The following is a 17,953-nucleotide window of genomic DNA, read 5'->3' on the forward strand; positions in this document are numbered from 1 at the left end:
GAACGACAGGTACGATGCATACATAGCCTGGTCCGTTAAAGAGTCCAATCCCCATCAGCAGCCGCGGGAAGGCAGCAGCAGCAGTAGCAGCAGAGGGGGAGCATGAGTGACATTCCGAGGTTGAGGGTGAGGTGGGGAGTTGCGGCGCACTTGCTGCATTCTGGATGTTTACTACACAGCACACTAAGACTGAAGTAGCAAACTACGAATAGAGAGCGGGAATAAATGGCCACCGGAGAAAGGCCCGGTTTGGAAGGCCCGGTTTGGTTGTTGACTCTTGACGAGCAGACAGGCACAGCAAAGCAAAGCATAGCAATGATAAGAGGAGAGGGGAAAAGAAGAAGCAAGTGTCAGCTAGGCGCGGGGTCGTCGCCCATGGAAGGGCCCACTTCACTATAGGTACTTGACTTAACTTGACCTGAATTGTTGACCGCACTCAGCACAGCCCAGTCCAGGTCCAGGCCGGGCCACCCATCGAAAGCGCTCTTGCTGCAGCTGGAATTAATTAGCACAGCGCCGTCTTGGTCTTGCCCGTCGCTGAACTGAAAGGAAGAAGCATGCCCAAAGGTGCAACCTGTCGTCCCCATCCCCACCAACGCCGACGCCGCCCGAAGCCCCCGAGAGAGCTGTCAAAAACACCTCATCCCGTCACGTCTTTGCTTAACTTGTTTAGTACTGCTAGTAGCATCATCCCGGTGAGGCTTTTGCGGCATATTGTTTGGCGAGGAATAACGTTTGGGTGAGGCGCTGCGCACAGGCTGGTTCACATACGCGCCTGTCCTACAGAAACATCAACAGGAACACGGGAGGAGAGGATAGATACTGTGGTGGTTGATGTTAAGGCGGTCAGCAACGTACCTTACTGCGGCACGACAAGACAGACAGAGGGTACAAGTCATACATGGAAACGTTTTGTTTCCAGTTCTTGGTGGCCTCTCGTCCACTCGCCGGGTGCGCTGAGCTGCCTCTGGGGTCTTGGCAGGGAAACGCCGCGGCCTGTGAAGGGACCCCAATTCTATGGGTCTCGGCGGCTTTTGTACCGCTTTGTATCTCAGGTATTCGTACTCCCCTTCCAGAACACTCAACCACTTCCATTCTCGCTCTTGACTGCCCACGGCGAAGGGATGAGCGATAGCGGGGGGCTTGGGGGGTTACACCTCGGGCCAATCCACCCGCCAGCCATCTGCGAGCACGACAGGGATCGGGGGACATGGACGAGGACGGCCACCAAGAGGGACTGTGCCTTCTTTGCACCAAAGCATTTGCAGCGGAACTTGGTCCGGAGGCGAGGGGGAAAACACATGTAACGTAAGGTGGTAGATGCACAACTGGCAATGGTAATCACAATGCTGGAACTGAAAGTGCTAAACCTGAGAGCACCATCAACAGCATGGATGCCAGAATGTGACGAGACGGCGTCAGAATGAGGTGCTTGCCGTGTGCTTGTGCAGCACGATACGGAACACCCGCTGAACCCCCCGCCTTGCCCAGTCAAGAAACCCCACCACGGCGCCATGCAATCAACCTTGGTGAACTTGCCCTTTTCTCGGAGAAACATGTTACAACTTGTGGATTACGGGAGAACCACGCGTCTCAAACCAACTCCGAGCCAAACAGGTCCAAACAACCAACCTTCCATCGATACTCTATGGGGAGAGGGACAGACATGATGCGTTGTATGAGAGGTCTGAGCCAAGAATGCTAACTGGAGCTGTTGTGAACCCGCCCTAATCCACTATGACGAACAATCCTCCCCGGCCCAGCCCTACACCGGCAATCCCAAAACCTGCTTGTCCTGCCTCTCATTTTCCGAGGGATCGACTTTCCCGTCGCGTTGTTTGATGCGATGTATATGTTTGCTGTCGCTGCCATTCTGTTACCGTATTTGGCTTCAGGTTATCCCCGGACTGTGGATTAGGATGATGCTGCCGTGCAGGAGGGACAAGAACACATGTGTACCCCAGGCATACTTAGGTACTCCAAACAGAGTTGAGTAAGCATCACATTCGCAGCCACAGCTAGATGTCCCCTGAGCTAGACACACATCACCAAATGCCACCGCAGCGTGGTATCACTATCTCTCGGGGATGCTACATCATGGAAAGATAGAAAACAAAAAGGTGGCTTGGCCGGGCCCCGAATGTGGCACACGAGCACAAGAGCACAAGAGCACAAGAGCACAAGACCAACGCCCTTCCATTCCCTCACAAGACCAAGCCTCGCACACCTCACTCACAGTGTCATCCCCAAAAGGCCAGGGCCTGGGCTGTTCGGCATATGCAGCACGGAGGATTTCTCCAACTGATCATCGGCCACCCGGTCGATGCAGTTGTTCGTCCCTCCTCTCTCGCCCTCCATTTTAGGGTGTTTTTTTTTTCTCGGTCTACTGCCGTATGAACCGCCAGAATAAATACATCCAGATCGGCGCTGCCAAGGTTCACTGGAAAACAGCCGCTGGGCGATCGATCTGTATGTCGTTTTCTAGGAGGGGGGCGTACTTCTATGGCAACTTTCCAACGACTTCCATTCCTGATGGTGGAGAATTTTGCACCGTCAGCTTGAAGGCCCTTTTCTCTCCCGATTGAAGTGAGTATCTTATTTCCTTTCGTGGTATTGTGCTCCATAAAGAGAGACAACGACGTATTCGTAGAGATGACCAGCAGCTCGCAACCGGGCTCCCGGTCGCGATAGTGTCAGCATGTCGTCAACTTCTCCATACTCGGCACCCGTCATCCGCACGAAGCTCCATCAAGTATCCCAGAGCCCCTCCCTTTCCCATGGGTTCGCGGGGGGCAACCGCGACATGTCAACATGCAACATGACATATTGACAGACAGCGACAACAAACAAGAACTCCTGTTCAAGCGGAGGCTCTGGCGGCTGGCCGTTGAATCCATAGCTCTAGCCTGAGACACCTCACGAGCTCGGACACCGATCCGACCTGCCCATTTTTTTCGTCCGAATATCTGCGGCCTACCGAAAGGTAAACCTTGCCTCTAGGTAAAGATCAGACTGAAACAAGCGGCTACTAGTCCCGAGCAAAGTGCGTCATCTGGCCCATGTGGACGAAACGCAGCTTGAGCTTGTTTATACTACGCTCACAGGCGTAACTGGAACTCGAGCTTGCACAGCTGTGGCTGGGCATAGTGCTAAAAGTAATGGCAGGCCAAAATCGGTGATTGTATCTCTGGAACTTGCTCTAGTAACAGATATACATGGCCTCGAAAGCATTCATGGTACTGTCGCCCCACGACTCGGCTGTCCATTTGAAAGAATCCGCCGCCTGCTGGTCGACGTCGATGTTCACCTTCAACCCGTTCTTGTTGCTGGCGTCCAACCCCGTGAAGCCCGCGATGACGGTGCCGAACTCAACACCGACATTCTGCGTCTGGGACTTCGTCTTCCAGTTGCCCCCGTCAATCGCGTTGGCCGAGATGGTTCCGACACGCACCCCATGGCTTCGCGTCTTGTCGACGGCGATGAAGGAGCCAGAGGCCCACGCCAGCCGGGAATGTCCGTAGGAGGAGATGATGAGCTCAAAGGTTGTGTTCGTCACGTTTCCCAGGCGGACACGCAGGTTGAAGTTGTCGTCGGTGGTGCGGTGCAAGAACCCGGACAGCCAGACGCACACGGTGGGCGGCTGGCGGAATATCGGCGGTCGGGGGCGCCCGCCGTTGTCTGAGTCTTGAAACTTGACCACCTTGCGGAAACCCGTCGAAGTCACGGCGCCGGAGAACCAGTTGCCGACCAATATACCGGTTTCCGTGGGCGGCGGCGGGAAGTACCAGGACAGCCCGCCGCCCTGCAGGTCAGCGCTGTTGTCGCCGTCCTTATTGAGCGTGATGGGGAACTTGTGGTGCTTGTCTGGGAGCTTGGCGTACGCGGTGACGCCGGTGTGGTGGCCCTGCGCGATGTTCAGACGCTTCAGGCCGACGACCACTTTCTGGTCCACGGCTTCGACGTTCGTGTTGAGGAACACCGTGCCCGTGTTATGAGAGTGGCCGCTGCCGTCCTGGGAAGTGGCCCACGTATCCCATACGTTGGCGCCGTCTTGGAAAGCGTCGATGTCGGATGCGGTGCCGTATGCGGTCGTGTCTTTCAGCTCGCCTGCCCAGGCGTGGTCCTGTGTGACGAAGCGTCCGACGGTTCGGCCGAGCTGTGTGTATTCGACGGTGAGAGGGCTCTTGATGATATTGTGAGTTCGACTTGATCATACTGCGAGGGGCCTCCAGCTTCCAACATACCAGCTTGGTTGGCTTTGTGATTTGGCCGACGAGTCTGACGCCAACCTGTGGGCGATCGTTGTAATAGAAGAACGTCCCGCTGAAGGGACGGTCAGCAAGGCTCACTAAGTATCAATCTAGCAGACCTCTCACCGAAGGAATTGACGTTGCCACCACATGAAGAAAAGTCTGCCTCCGACCTCGAGCTTGAGCTTCTTGCGCAAGCCAGGAACTTCGACCTGATATGGTGAGCGAATGATGAATACGTATAACAACAACACAAGTGTTTGTACCTCTAGGCCCCAAGAAAACAATCCGGGATTCAAGTGGGCGGAACACCGAATGGCAGTGTTGAACACAACCATCTCCTTGATCTCGTCTTCTGATAGATTTCGTCCACCGAGATCAAGGGGCTCGGTGGCGACAGGCTTTTCGGTCGAGATGCCGGGCGATGAAGTCGGGAGCTCATCAGTGTCGTCATTGCTACCGTGAGATACAATATCGGCAGGGGTCGCCGCGACATCCTGCTGAGGGGGGGCGATTTCTGCCATTCCGATGTGATTGAGGATGCGACTTTGCGATGTCTTGAAATGACCTGGGAATGATGAAGGTCAACTTAGTTCGACACCGCGTCACCGTCCTTTTATATTCATCATGTGTCCGCGGGCAGCTCGGCGACATTAAAACACTAGACAGCTTCTCATGGACGCTTGAGACACGGCGTCACCGTAGACAATAGTGTTGTGAACTGCCGATAGGGCCGCTCGTATCCAGTTAGACGCCAGATACGGCTCAAATCTATGTCTGGTTGAAATGTGTTCAGCTATTCATCAGCCGGGTGGGTGATATATCAGCGTCATATCGGCAAGCCCGTCGGCATGCTGGGAAAAATCGTAAATCGTGGCGTTGAAGTGTTGAGCTGAGAGCCTCAGCTGAGTCTCTCAGCTGAGAGAAGCTTGCGGTGCATATTGACGGTCCTAGTGTCTGCAAGGAGGCTACAAACGACTTTGATTAGCTTCAGCTTACATCTTCCGTCTCAGCCTATACTTTCAGTTTTACTTCGGCTTGTAACTCTCCTGTAAAGCATTCAACCATGGATTGGCTTGGTTGGCTCTGTATACGAGATTGTAAGTCGAATTTCTAACACCGTTGCTGTTGGGTATGGTTGATGTTTGTGACATGAGCTCAGCAAAGCTCTTCCACTAACAACCTATATTCTAAAACTGACGAAGAATGTGGTTGTCATTTGAGGCAGCGATTTCATATAAATTACAATAAAACTACCTTGTACCCTCTTACAAAGTGGACAAAGAAACTTTCACCAACACAAAGTAAATCGATTATCTCTTTTTGCTTTTGATTTACCCCAAACAGCATCTCACCCTGATATTCGTCCATTCAGTTCACAACTCCCATAACAAGAGCCATGGAGAACCGCCGTCTGGGTTACTACGTACAATCCCACACATACGATCGCGATCCCAAGCGATGGCTGTCAATGCTCCCGCTCGGCGAGCCTAGCCGACACACTTCTCACATCATCATATCCGCTTTCCATCTGAACTACACCAAGGACGACGGCGCCGGCAACCACAAGATCTACCTCAACGACGAGATCTACGACCAAGGCGACAACGTCAGAGTGTGGGAAGAAGCCGCCGAGCTGCAGCAGAAGGGCATTCTCATCTTTGGGCTGTGCGGCGGGATCTGGGAAGCGACTGGCCTCGGCGGCGGCGATGCCGAGTTCGACAAAGGCTACAAGCTCATCAAGGACATGATCGCGGCCAAGAAGCTTGACGGCGTCGACCTCAACGTCGAGCCCCACAATCCCATCGGCGTGCAGGACATCGGCAACGAGGGAGTGAGGAAGGTAATCAAGAAACTCAAGGCTGACTTTCCGCATTTGCTCATCACCATGGCTCCTGGCGGCGGCGAACTGCTGAGCCCGGGGGGACTGTCCGGGGTCGATTATCAGACACTGTTCCGAGAGGAGGGTATGCACGATGCTATATCGTGGTTCAACGTGCAGCTGTACAACAACTGGGGAACGCTGGATGTGGATGAGTTCAGCAGCTATGTGGCCGCCGGCTTCCCGGCAAACAAGCTCGTTCTGAACTTGGTGGGGAACCCCGACCCGGAAGAAGCTGCCGATGGCTGGATTGATGGGCCGACCATCAAGACGGGTGTCGAGGCGATCATGAAGAAGTTCCCGGGCATGGGCGGCATCGATTGCTGGGATTGGTACAACGCCACTCTTGATGGCAAGGAGCCCGTTAAGCATCCCGAGGCTTGGTCTGATTTTGTGAGCGCTGTTCTCTTCCCCGACGGCCACCACAACAGTGCCTCATGAGTGTTCGTCGTGTGTGCTAGAGATGGGAGGTCGGTGGTCGAACTTGGCCTCGAGCTTGGGTGGAAGCTCGAGGTCAAGATTTGATGGGAAGCCACTGGAACTCCTGACATTGGCTGTCGCTGGTAGTCATGACAATCATGGTGTAGTAAGAATTCGGGGCTTTGGAAGTGCTAGAATTGAATACAACTCTCACAAACATCAGTGCTGGTAGGGCGGCAAACGGATTATTGACTTCGCTGCAACGGGCGGGATGTACTTGGTCCCCATCTTGACATCTCGATTTCCTAGTAACAATCAGGATTGCATCTTTAGTCCCATCTCCCCCAGGCAGCAGGGCACTAAACAAGGCGGCAGCGGCGGCTCAAGCAAATAGAAACCGCTAAGTCCTACTTGCTAGCTAAGAGCTAAGACGACGTGCAGTCTCAGCCTTAGTTAGCACCACCACCACCACTACCTTCGCCCTCCACCCCTCAAACGCTTTAGTCGTCCTTCTTCCCAACCGTGCCGCCCTTCCTCAGCCCCCAGAACGCAATGACGACAACGGCCACCGTCGCCGCGAAGATGGCCCAGAAACCGGCGCGGTAGCCGGCCATGCGCGCTTCCCTCTCGTCGGGGGCGGTCGAGTGCTCCGTCACGGAAGACGCGATAGCCGCCGTCACGGCTAATCCCACCGCGTTGCCGATCTGGCCGACCTCAGCGAAGACGCCGCCGGCGAGGGATTGGAGGTCTGCCGGGAAGGCGTCGGAGATGATGAGGTTCGAGACGGTGAAGAGGGCTGTTGTTGTGAGTTGCGTCAGTCTTGCGGTTACTTCTCAAGAGCCGAAAAGGGGGGTGTACCGTCTGCGCTGACTGGTGATAGAGCGAGGGCCCAGAAGGGCGCGTACCAGTAGTAGCCGTCGATTTTGACCGTGGCCATCGCGAGGGGCGCGGCGATGGTGATGAGGGCGGAGACGCCGGCTAGGGATTGTACCTTAACTCTAGAGACGAGGTATGCGCACGCCATGTTCACGATTGTGCCTGTGATGATGTGCGGGAGGAAGCGGAGGCAACTTTGGAGAGCGGATACATGTTGGACTTCTTGGAAACTAGAAGGACGAATAAGTCTTTGCGTTCTTACTTTGAGACTGTTTTTGACTCACAATAACATGATGAAGTACTGAATCGAATTCAGTGCGGCCCAACTGAGAAAGATGGATACCTGTTCGGTGTAAGATGCAATGTTGAGTGTGTGATCAGAAAAGCCGACGTACGCAGATGGATGTGAAGGCTGCATTTCGCCACAAACGGTTTGGAATGAGCGCCGGTCGATTCTTCTTGACTTGGAAGTCCATCCAAATCGGAAAAGCAACCAATAAAACGACAGCTACGACGAGAAGAGCAATGTTGGAGGCGTCGCTAAGTTTCGTGTAAGACGAGGTTGTCATGGCCAGAACATACAGCAGCAGACCCAAAGCGACGCTCACGATGACAGCCCCGATCCAGTCAATGTCCTCGGTGAGCCGGCGAGTCCACGTCTTCTCAGACTGTCGATGCACAGATGGAAGAGACCAGATTGCCGCTGTTGAGAGGCAAACGTTTATCATGGCCATTATGTAGTACCCCCACCGCCATCCGATGGTGTCTGCGACAATTCCACCGACGACTAGACCAAGCGCGTAGCCCAAAGGGAATCCGATGCCGTTCATGGAGAAGGCGACGTTACGCCAGTTCCCCTTGGGAAAGGTGCTCGTGATGAAGCTCATGGCGGTTGGGAGGCACATTGAGATTGAGATTCCCAGCACCGTGCGGAAGAGGATAAGCTGGATACCGGTCCTGGCCAGGCCGACGGCCACCGTAAAGATGGCATAGAGAAAGCTGCCTGTCAGCCACATCAGTTTCGCGCCGACGACTTCGGCGACGGCGCCGAAGATGAGGAGGAGACAGCCTGCTGCCAGGGAGTAGACCGCGGCTGGCCATAGCGAGAGACCATCGGCGAGGCCCACATCCGCAGCGATTCGTGGGAGGGCAGCGATGAGGATGCCTGATCCCATCGTGTTGAGGAAGTTGACGCCTGCGAGTGTGACGATGACAGTGACGCCTTTTGCTTTGGAGACATTTCTGGAGGGGTTGCCAGTTGGGTTCTCGGTGTCTGTTGTAGGTTGCGTATGGATGATGTCCTGCTGGTCTAGAGACTTTGGTGTTTGGCTGCGTTTACTCTTTGAAGGCTTCAGAGATTGCATCTCGATGGTCGACGCCGCTTGACTTGGGGCATCCTGGACCAACAGGGCCTCTGGCATTGCCTCTTTGAGACCAATCATTGTGTACAATCAGTGAGAGGGTTGGACGAGAAACACTGGAAGCTTATGCACCACGAAGTTATGGTTAATGAATATATCGTCAGCACGACTCTCTAAAAACGTCGCATTTGCACTTGCAAGGGCGTGCAAGAATCAGGTGATTGGGACAACCCGGGCCAATCACTCGCAACTTTTGCAAGAAAGCTCCAGGATTACCAATCAACCGAGATTCATATTAACAAACGAACGAGGAAAGACGAAAGTTCCCAGGGGAACGCGGGCATAACGAAGCTGACGCCATCGTTCAAACCCCTCCAGTGAGAGTGAATAAGTATGGACGGTCAACCTGAGGCGTGCCGCAACATTCGCTCCACCAATCTGGAATTGGAGATATTTCCGGGTTGGGAAGTCCTAGAAGCTCGGACCAGGTGTGCTGACATAGGTACCTAGAGAGGAACGGGGGCAGATGAGCACGTGATCCCGCGTACAGTGCGCCACGCTCGACGCGCTGGCGGGGGTGGGCTGCCTTGAGCTTGACGAAGTCGCAGTTCACGTCTGCGTCGCTTTTTTCGCAGCGAGCGCCGTGAGCTCCTCCAGCGGAAACCTTCCTCGCCGCCCTCGGTCTCTCGCCCCCAAGCTTCCCCTGAGCCAAGAGACGATGCCGACGAGACCATGGCGGCAGAACAGCTGTACGGCAAACCTGCTGGCGCAGTTGCCAATGCGCCGCCTCCCTCCACGTTAGCCGCCCAACTCGTCGAAAACCTTCCTGCTTCGACAAAGTCCACACGATCCGATGAGAACACCGAGCTGAGAAGCTTGTCCGCCGTCATCGAGCGGGTCAAGAACAACCCTGGGTTGCTGCGAACACCCGACGAACGAACGGAGCACAATCATATGCTCATATACGTCTATTCCCGCGTCGTCCTAGACGGAATCAAGCTCGACGATCCTTTCGCCGACAAGAAGGTTATACGGAGCGAGGCATTGAAGGCGATCAACTTCTTGAAAGTCACGATCGAGGAGACACCGATTGTCATGAACTATACCACGGACGGGAAACAGTTTGTGTTCCGCGGGGAGGAGCCACTTTGGGTCTGGGTCTTTCCCAAGGTCCTGAAACTGCTTGGCCATGCTCGCTGCCTTGACCTCACGGCTCCAATCGAAGAGTTCTTTCGGTTCATCATCTTGGTGGTGAGTGGAGTTGGTTCAATGGGAGCGCTGCTGTCGTCCATGCTGCTTTACCTGCGAGAAACAAGCAATGGTGAGTTGCCCGTCAGAATGCGTCAACACACCATGATGACTAATGGTCACAGCTCTCCTGTCTCGCCTACAAGAGACGGCGCCTATTGCCCCTGCACAGGATGCGACTATAGACATGAGCCTTCCTCCTGCCGGTACACTCGAGCTGCTCCTGGGAAAACCTGGCATTCTCTTCGTACAACAGACTACATACGCTGTCCCGCATGCGTCACAAGCCGTGCGCCAAGCAGCAGCTCTAATATCAACACTCGCACACCCGTCCATTGCTAGATACTCGAGCCCTCTGTCACGCGCGCCGTTTGTCGAGCTGAGACTATGGTTGCTCGACTCGTTGCTTTCCCTACGTGCTGTGCAAAACACATGGCAGCCCGTTGCCCCAAGCGCAAAGGCTGATTTGCTCAACGTATCCCTTGGCCTGCTTCCAGACGAGCTGTCTACAGGCAAGAAAGCCTTGCTACCGCAGAAAGCGTACACTTCTCTGGCGTTATTGTGTGCCGAGCTCGCAGCACGGCCGGATGAGATTGCAGGCCCAGATGAATCGAGTCAAGCAGCGAGGAGAACACTCTGTAAAGCACTCCTGAGACTTGCCCAAGTGTCGCTAGTAGACCGAGAGATTGGAAGACTGGCAGCACCTCAGGTCGTTTGGCCACTCGAGCTGCTCTGCATCGAAGTACCCGTACTAGGGGAACCAAGTGACTTTTCAGTACGTTGATGCTCTGCACTCTCTGACCTAGCACTGACATGCGCAGCGTTCTATCAGTGTCCTTAAACAAGCAACAGCACCGACTGTACCCTCAAAATTAGACGACGCAACCCTGCCAGCTTGCTTCACGGACACCGAATTACGAACTCTGGTCGAACGTCTTGGCATTGCAGAAAGTGACATAGAAAGCGTCACAGTCGATGACGAGCCTGCGACCAAGCGGCGAAAAGTCCTGACTGGAGGCAATGAGCTTGTGGAACTGACAGCACGCATTGACGAAGTTCTTGGAGTTGTGAACGATCTAGGCAATCTGGAACATAAGTTTTTGTAAGGCGTCGTCTTTCTCTAGTTCCCATGGGGGAGGCTAACTTCTCTAGAAACGCCTATCCACATATCAATGTCAAGAGCCAATGCCTCGCAATTGATCTGATCTCCCGCACTTGCTGCGCTGCGGACGCGATCACTCAAACGGACAGCCCATTCGCAGCAAAGGACGGAAAGATTATTTGTGACGTATGCGATCGCAAAGACGAAGGGCCGAAGAGGCCTGAAGCTATTGACACCGAAACGAAAAGAGAGGCCCAATCGATATTCACAAAACTCATCAACCTCCCTTCCTTCAAGAACTCCAGAAGGCCAAGAGTAGTGGCAATGATCGCCCTCAGACGCATCATAAATCATACAGATGAAGCTGAGCTGTTTGACCTCGAAACTTCTCCCTTGGGGCAGTGGTGTCTGCAAGGATTGCATAGCTCTATCAGAGAAATACGCATCGCTTCAGGGTATGCTTCCCTATCTTTCCCATCTTGCATGGCTAATTTTATTCGACAGACGGGCTTTGGCTCTCTTCTTGAAGAAACAAGCCTCTAGCACGATAGACATCAGTGTCGTACACCGAAATCGCAAGAACGCGCTTGGTCTTCTCAAAGCTGCATCGGAAAAGGATGCAGTAATCTTCCACGAGACTGGGGTAATGGCGTGGAGCCAGCTGGGACGGTAGGCACCACTGACAACAGCATCATCTTTGGGCTAAGATATTGACATCACTTAGAGTGGTCACCGGGGACGAACTAAACATAGTATTGCACCAGTTACTCGAATATCTCGGAAGCAGCAACAGTCTGATATCTTCCTGTGCCTTCAATGAGGTATGTTCTTGGTGCCGTCTTTGAGCCACCTTGACTGACGTATTCAGATCAACAACTTGGCTGCTGCCCGGCATGTAGCACCACGCCGCTTGTTCGAGCCTTTCTGGAGAAATCTCGCCTACTTCGCTGTTAAAGATATGGTGGCACGACCGCAAATCAGCCGGTCGCTGGCCGAAATCTTGCAAATCTCTGTGAACGAGTTCCTTCTACTCATCCAAACTCATGCTCTGCCATGGCTGGTATTGATGAAGAAGAGGGATGTAATCCAAAAGATTGCTGAGGCCCGTGGGGAAAAGGACGTTGGTTTCCCGGTGATGGACTCTATTAATATCGGTCCAGTCCTCGGATTGCTTTTAGTGCAAGACGTGCCGGACGTGGCGCAATTCACCATGGCGAGGCTTGTCGAGTTTGCGCCAACTCTCGCTGATACCACGCTGGCTGATGTGATACAGGCCGAACTTGTTATGGTTGTCCTCGAGCTGCTCAAAGCTGCGGCTGAAGCAGACGAAGCCCGCAAGGCCCGTGTGAGTTTTTACGCTGTGAAAATACCGCATTCTTACTGATTTATTTTGAGGTTATCGATGCCATCACCACAATGTGCAACTTGGTTATGGCCGCGAACAAGGAGAAGCCCAAGAAGGGCAATCTCATCGGTCGTTTCCTCCAGGCGTACATGCTTGGCCTTATGGCTCGCCTGGCGGACGTCATCAATGATTTTCATGGGCTATGCCTGCCTCCCGAGGAACAAATACGTTGCATTCGAGCATTGGAGGAAGCGATCAAGCTTTGCCAGTCTTACGTGCGCATTGCTCGGCCACATGTGAGTTGACGCGACCATCAGACTGGTTTCCTTTACTGATCCCTGTAGATTGCTGCTTGTCTTCTGTCGGCCATTGCTCAGGACGAGCTCAGAGAGGCGGCGTTTTCCTGCTGGGCGGTCCTTCTGACCTACCTTGAAGAAGAGGACGTTGAAGTCTTGTTGGAAACGACGTTCTTCATTATCAATCATTATTGGCCTGTGTTTGACGACAACACACGCATCAAGGCCAAACATCTGATTTCCACCATTATAAAGCACTTCAGCGCAGTAATCGAGATGTACATCTGGAAGTTGCCATCATTGGCACATATTCCTGAACTGGCTGAAGTGGAAGCTCAGCTCCAGAAAGTGCGCCGAGATCAACCCATCGAAAGCAGGACAGCATTTGCCATCTTTGCAGCCCGAGTGGCACACGAGAACTCGGGCGTTGTGCTTCAAGCTCTCAGAGAGCTTGTCGCATACCTCAAACAGCACAGTGGTTCCCTACAGACGTCCGCGATTGGCCAGCAGCCGGATCCTGTGTTATCGACGCTGCTCCGCGCCTTGCTGGATTGCGCTTCAGAGTACAGCACTGTGCAGCCCGAAATCGCTAGCCTGTGTACTCAATGCATCGGTCTGGTCGGGTGCCTTGACTCTAATAGAATTGAGGCTGTCAGAGAGCAGAAGTCCATGGTCTTATTGAACAACTTTGAGAACGCAGATGAGACGACGGACTTTGTGCTCTTCATCCTGGAGCAAATCCTGGTCAAGGCCTTCCTTTCCACGACAGACACAAAGCTCCAAGGCTTCTTGTCTTTTGCCATGCAAGAACTCCTGGACAAAGTGGATATCAAGGCAGCCTGTGCCTTCCGAAGCACGGGAATGAGAGACGGCGATCTGATCTACAGAAAATGGCTCACTCTACCTGAAGGCATTCGGGAGACTCTGACCCCATTTTTGACCTCCAAGTACGTCTTAACACCTGTTACGCCTGCGCCTGTTGAGTATCCCATTTTCCGTCCGGGTAAGCCGTATGGGAATTGGATGCGTTCCTTCACCATGGATCTTTTGCGTAGAGGACAGAATTGGCACGCAGATCTCATTTTCGGGCCGCTGGCTCGTACTATTCGGGTCAAGGATGTCGCGGTAGCAGAGTTCCTGCTTCCATACTTGGTCCTCCACGTCATCATTGGCAACAGAAGCACGCAGAAAGATCGTGACAATATTATCGGCGAGCTGGTTGGCATCCTCCAGCACCAGCTTGCCGAAGATGCTCCGTACGCGGAGAGGGAGGATACGAAGCTTTACTGTGAGGTAACGAGGCAGCCCATCCCAAGCATATGTGACGATTTTGCTAAGCAAAACATAGGCCGTCTTCCGAGTGCTTGATTATGCAAGCAGGTGGCTGCAGGAAAAGAATGCTAGGCGCAAAAATGACAGCGATCTTCCGTCCATAGCAAGGGTGGATGACCTGCTGAGCACAATTCCGCCGGTCTTGATTTCCCAGCGAGCTATGGACTGCAGGGAATATCCAAGAGCCCTGTTCCACCTCGAGCAACACGCCCAACAAATGGAAGTCGAGAAGAGCGACCCCCAGCAAAGAACGCTGCTCCTTGAGCAATTGCAGGATATATACACCCAGATTGACGAGCCTGATGGGCTAGAGGGGATTTCAGCTCACCTCCACGTTCTCGATATCAACCAACAAATCCTCAGTCACAAGAAGGCGGGCAGATATACGGCGGCTCAGACGTGGTATGAGATCAAGTTGGCAGAAGAGCCCAACAACATCGACGTACAGGTTGACCTTTTGAACTGCCTGAAACAATCTGGACAACATGGTGAGTATCTTGCGGTACGTTCTCAAGAAGATAAGCTAAGAAGTGTAGATGTTCTGCTCAACTATGTTGAAGGTATGCATACGGAACCGTCGATGGAAAACAAAATTGTTCCGTATGCGGTCGAGGCAGCCTGGGCGACCCGCCGATGGGACACTCTGTCCAAGTACACGAGCCGTTTTCATGGCAGCACTTTGGAAGACTTCAACGTTAGCGTTGGCCAGATCTTTAACACTCTGAAGCAAGAGGGCGCCGAGGGAGTCGCAATCTCTCAAATGTTGCAGAGTATGAGGGAAAAGATTGCCTCAGCGATGACTTATTCCGCGACATCCTCACTACAAGCCTGCCACGATCTGAGGCTTCGATGCCACGTACTGACCGATCTGGAAATCATTGTTGGGATGCAAGAAGGGAATGATGATGCTCGCCAAGACGTTTTGACAATGCTCAACCGGCGATTGGAAGTGCTAGGTGCATATGTCAATGACAAACAATACCTCTTGGGAATTCGCAGAGCAGCCATGGAGCTCTCACGGTATGTTACCCCGATGCCCGTCAACGAGCCACTTCTAACGATAATCAGACCCAAGTTTTGCGACTCAGACATCTCTTCGTCGTGGCTTTCCAGTGCGCGTCTGGCTAGAAAAGCGAATTCCACACACCAGTCATTTAATGCAGTTCTCCATGCTTCTCAACTACAAGACAATGCCGCCGTCATTGAGAATGCCCGACTCCTTTGGAAAGACGGCCACACACGCAAGGCGATTCAGGTTCTCCAGGGCGCCATCGAATCCAACAACTTCATGACACAAACAAATAGCACCTCTTCCGCTCGGGGCCTCGACTCGCAGCAGAGACTTCTGACAGCCAGAGCACAGCTCATGCTTGCCAAGTGGTTGGATGCGGCAGGCCAAACGAACAACGCTGCTCTGCGCGTCAAATATCAACAGCCTCCCAAGACAAACTCATCGTGGGAGAAGGGCCATTACTACCTAGGACGTTACTACAAAAAGCTGCTGGAGACCGAGAAGCCTCTGAAACCAGACGAGCAAAGTGATGCCTTTGTGCAAGGCGAGATTGCCAGGCTGGTTATTGAGAACTATCTCCGATCACTCAACTATGGCACCAAGTATCTTTACCAGACCTTGCCGAGAATTTTAACGTTATGGCTCGAATTGGGAGCACAAGTGGACAAGGCTCCCGAAGGCAAGGTCTCGTTGTCCCGCGAGCTCCATAGGAGGCGGACGGAGCAGCTCAATCTCCTTCATGCCTTCCTCGACAAATACATCGCTCGCCTTCCGGCCTACATATTTTACACGGCCCTCCCGCAGATCGTTGCGAGAATTGCCCACCAGAACCAAGCTGTGTTTGAACGCCTAACACGCATTGTCACCAAAGTTGTGGAGTCACATCCTCGACAAGCACTCTGGGGCTTATTTGGGATCATGACCACGAGACAAGCTTCAGAGCGGCGAGTGCGAGGTCAGCATATCTTGCAAGCGCTGAAGGGAATCTCCAAGAAGGTTGAAGGAAGCAGCTATGACCTCAAGCAGCTACTGAGAATGGGCGAGAAACTCGCAGAGCAGCTTCTGCTGGCTTGCAACAACGGGGACTTCCAGAGCAACAGGACGACGGTGGCAAGCATCACGCGAGATCTCAACTTCAACCACAAGTGCACGCCCTGCCCCCTAGTGGTCCCCATTGAGTCTTGTCTGACAGCTACGTTGCCGACATTGACGGACAACGTCAAGAAGCACAAGGCATTCTCTCAGGATGTTATCACCATCGACTCCTTCCTAGATGAGGTCCTGGTTCTAGGATCGCTGGCTAAACCGAGGCGGCTAACATGTCGCGGAACGGATGGCAAGAACTACATGCTCATGATCAAACCGAAGGACGACTTACGAACGGATCAGCGTCTAATGGAGTTCAACGGGATGATTAACCGGTCACTCAAACGTGACGCCGAGGCCAGCAGGCGTCAATTGTATATCAAGACGTACGCTGTCGTGCCTCTCAACGAAGAGTGCGGCATCATTGAATGGGTCGATGGGCTTAAGACTCTTCGAGAAATCCTTTTAGACCAGTACAAGTCTCGGTCCGTCCATCCTGACTATAACCAGATCAAGAGGATGATGTCGGAGGCTGTGACGGGGCCGAACAATATCAAAATCTTCACGGAGGGCGTGTTGGGGACGTTCCCGCCAGTGCTGCAGTACTGGTTCGTGCAGCGATTCCCTCATCCCTCGACGTGGTTCTCGGCTCGGCTCAAGTACACTCGCTCTTGCGCAGTCATGTCTATGGTCGGCACCATTCTCGGTCTGGGCGACCGCCACGGCGAGAATGTCCTTCTCGAGCGCGACAACGGCGGCATTTTCCACGTCGACTTCAATTGTTTATTCGATAAAGGACTGACGTTCGCACAACCGGAGAGGGTGCCTTTCCGTCTGACACACAACATGGTTGCTGCCATGGGCATCTACGGATACGAGGGACCCTTCCGCCACTGCAGCGAGTTGACGCTGGGCATCCTGCGGCAACAGGAGGAGACGCTGATGACGATTCTCGAGGCGTTCATCTACGACCCCACCTTGGATCTGCAAAAGGAGAAGAAAACAAGCCGCAGATCGGATGGCGCGCCGCGGATGCAGCCGCAGCTTGTCGTCGACAGTATAAAACGGAAGGTGAGGGGCCTGATGGGTCCAGATCCTATTCCGCTGGGAGTTGAGGGACAAGTGGAGGAGTTGATCAAGCAGGCGGTCGATCCCAGGAACCTGGCGGCCATGTATATTGGTTGGTGTCCCTTCTTGTAGTTTGGAGTTTTGGAGGAGATTGCATGTTCATGATGTATTGGGATTGGAGGTAGACATGGGCTTTGATAAGGAAGCTGGGAAGAAGGGAACCACCGAGATTTGGTGTTGGTAGTTTATGCAAAAGCTGTATGATATTCGATGCAAAACGAGGGCAATATTAAGTAGCCTTTGTCTACATATGCATACCTGGTGCGATTCTAGCGCGATCTCGACTATTGTCTGTCAAAGGAAGAGCATCTGACGTATCTGTTGTTTGTTTCAAAGATAAGACGGTTCACTTGCATTCCTCCCTTCCACCGTACAACACGTGTCGAGCATACTTGATCCGGGGTCGCCAACTGTGCCTCCCGTGTCCCGCTGGCTGCCTGGCGAGCGTTAGGCTGCTGCGCCGGGGGCCCTCAACCGCTGGAGCTACGGGGAAGCTTGGGACGTGCCTGCCTAAAGTCAGGGGGAGATGGAACCTGAACGCGCTGGAGCTCTCACCTTACGGGCAACGACGAGAGCACACCCCTTTCCTGCCAGCTTTCCCATTGAAATTTGCGA

At 53.5% G+C, this 17,953-nt stretch overlaps 5 protein-coding genes across 5 annotated transcripts; 3 read left to right on the forward strand and 2 right to left on the reverse strand.

Moving 5' to 3' along the window:
• Positions 1-3,199: 3,199 nt before the first annotated feature.
• COL26b_001727 (uncharacterized protein) lies at positions 3,200-4,774 on the reverse strand (the record flags this gene model as incomplete). Its single annotated transcript, XM_053174669.1, has 3 exons — positions 3,200-4,183; positions 4,245-4,323; positions 4,377-4,774. The coding sequence occupies 3 exons, from the start codon at positions 4,772-4,774 to the stop codon at positions 3,200-3,202; spliced, it is 1,461 nt and encodes a 486-aa protein (XP_053041292.1).
• Positions 4,775-5,649: 875 nt separating this feature from the next.
• On the forward strand, positions 5,650-6,573 carry COL26b_001728 (uncharacterized protein; the record flags this gene model as incomplete). Its single annotated transcript, XM_053174670.1, has 1 exon — positions 5,650-6,573. The coding sequence occupies one exon, from the start codon at positions 5,650-5,652 to the stop codon at positions 6,571-6,573; it is 924 nt and encodes a 307-aa protein (XP_053041293.1).
• A 479-nt stretch (positions 6,574-7,052) lies between these two features.
• COL26b_001729 (uncharacterized protein) lies at positions 7,053-8,870 on the reverse strand (the record flags this gene model as incomplete). The annotated part of the gene is made up of 4 exons (XM_053174671.1): positions 7,053-7,348; positions 7,411-7,658; positions 7,713-7,771; positions 7,824-8,870. 4 exons carry the CDS (start codon positions 8,868-8,870, stop codon positions 7,053-7,055), a joined length of 1,650 nt encoding a protein of 549 aa, XP_053041294.1.
• Positions 8,871-9,521: 651 nt separating this feature from the next.
• COL26b_001730 (uncharacterized protein) lies at positions 9,522-11,143 on the forward strand (the record flags this gene model as incomplete). Its single annotated transcript, XM_053174672.1, has 3 exons — positions 9,522-10,110; positions 10,163-10,812; positions 10,859-11,143. The coding sequence occupies 3 exons, from the start codon at positions 9,522-9,524 to the stop codon at positions 11,141-11,143; spliced, it is 1,524 nt and encodes a 507-aa protein (XP_053041295.1).
• A 954-nt stretch (positions 11,144-12,097) lies between these two features.
• On the forward strand, positions 12,098-17,410 carry COL26b_001731 (uncharacterized protein; the record flags this gene model as incomplete). The annotated part of the gene is made up of 7 exons (XM_053174673.1): positions 12,098-12,484; positions 12,535-12,780; positions 12,829-13,783; positions 13,856-14,073; positions 14,129-14,600; positions 14,649-15,132; positions 15,181-17,410. 7 exons carry the CDS (start codon positions 12,098-12,100, stop codon positions 17,408-17,410), a joined length of 4,992 nt encoding a protein of 1,663 aa, XP_053041296.1.
• Between the last annotated feature and the right edge of the window lie 543 nt (positions 17,411-17,953).

The sequence above is a fragment of the Colletotrichum chrysophilum genome (genome assembly GCF_026319265.1).
Source record: "Colletotrichum chrysophilum strain AFK26 chromosome Unknown scaffold_8, whole genome shotgun sequence".
Taxonomy (NCBI): domain Eukaryota; kingdom Fungi; phylum Ascomycota; class Sordariomycetes; order Glomerellales; family Glomerellaceae; genus Colletotrichum; species Colletotrichum chrysophilum.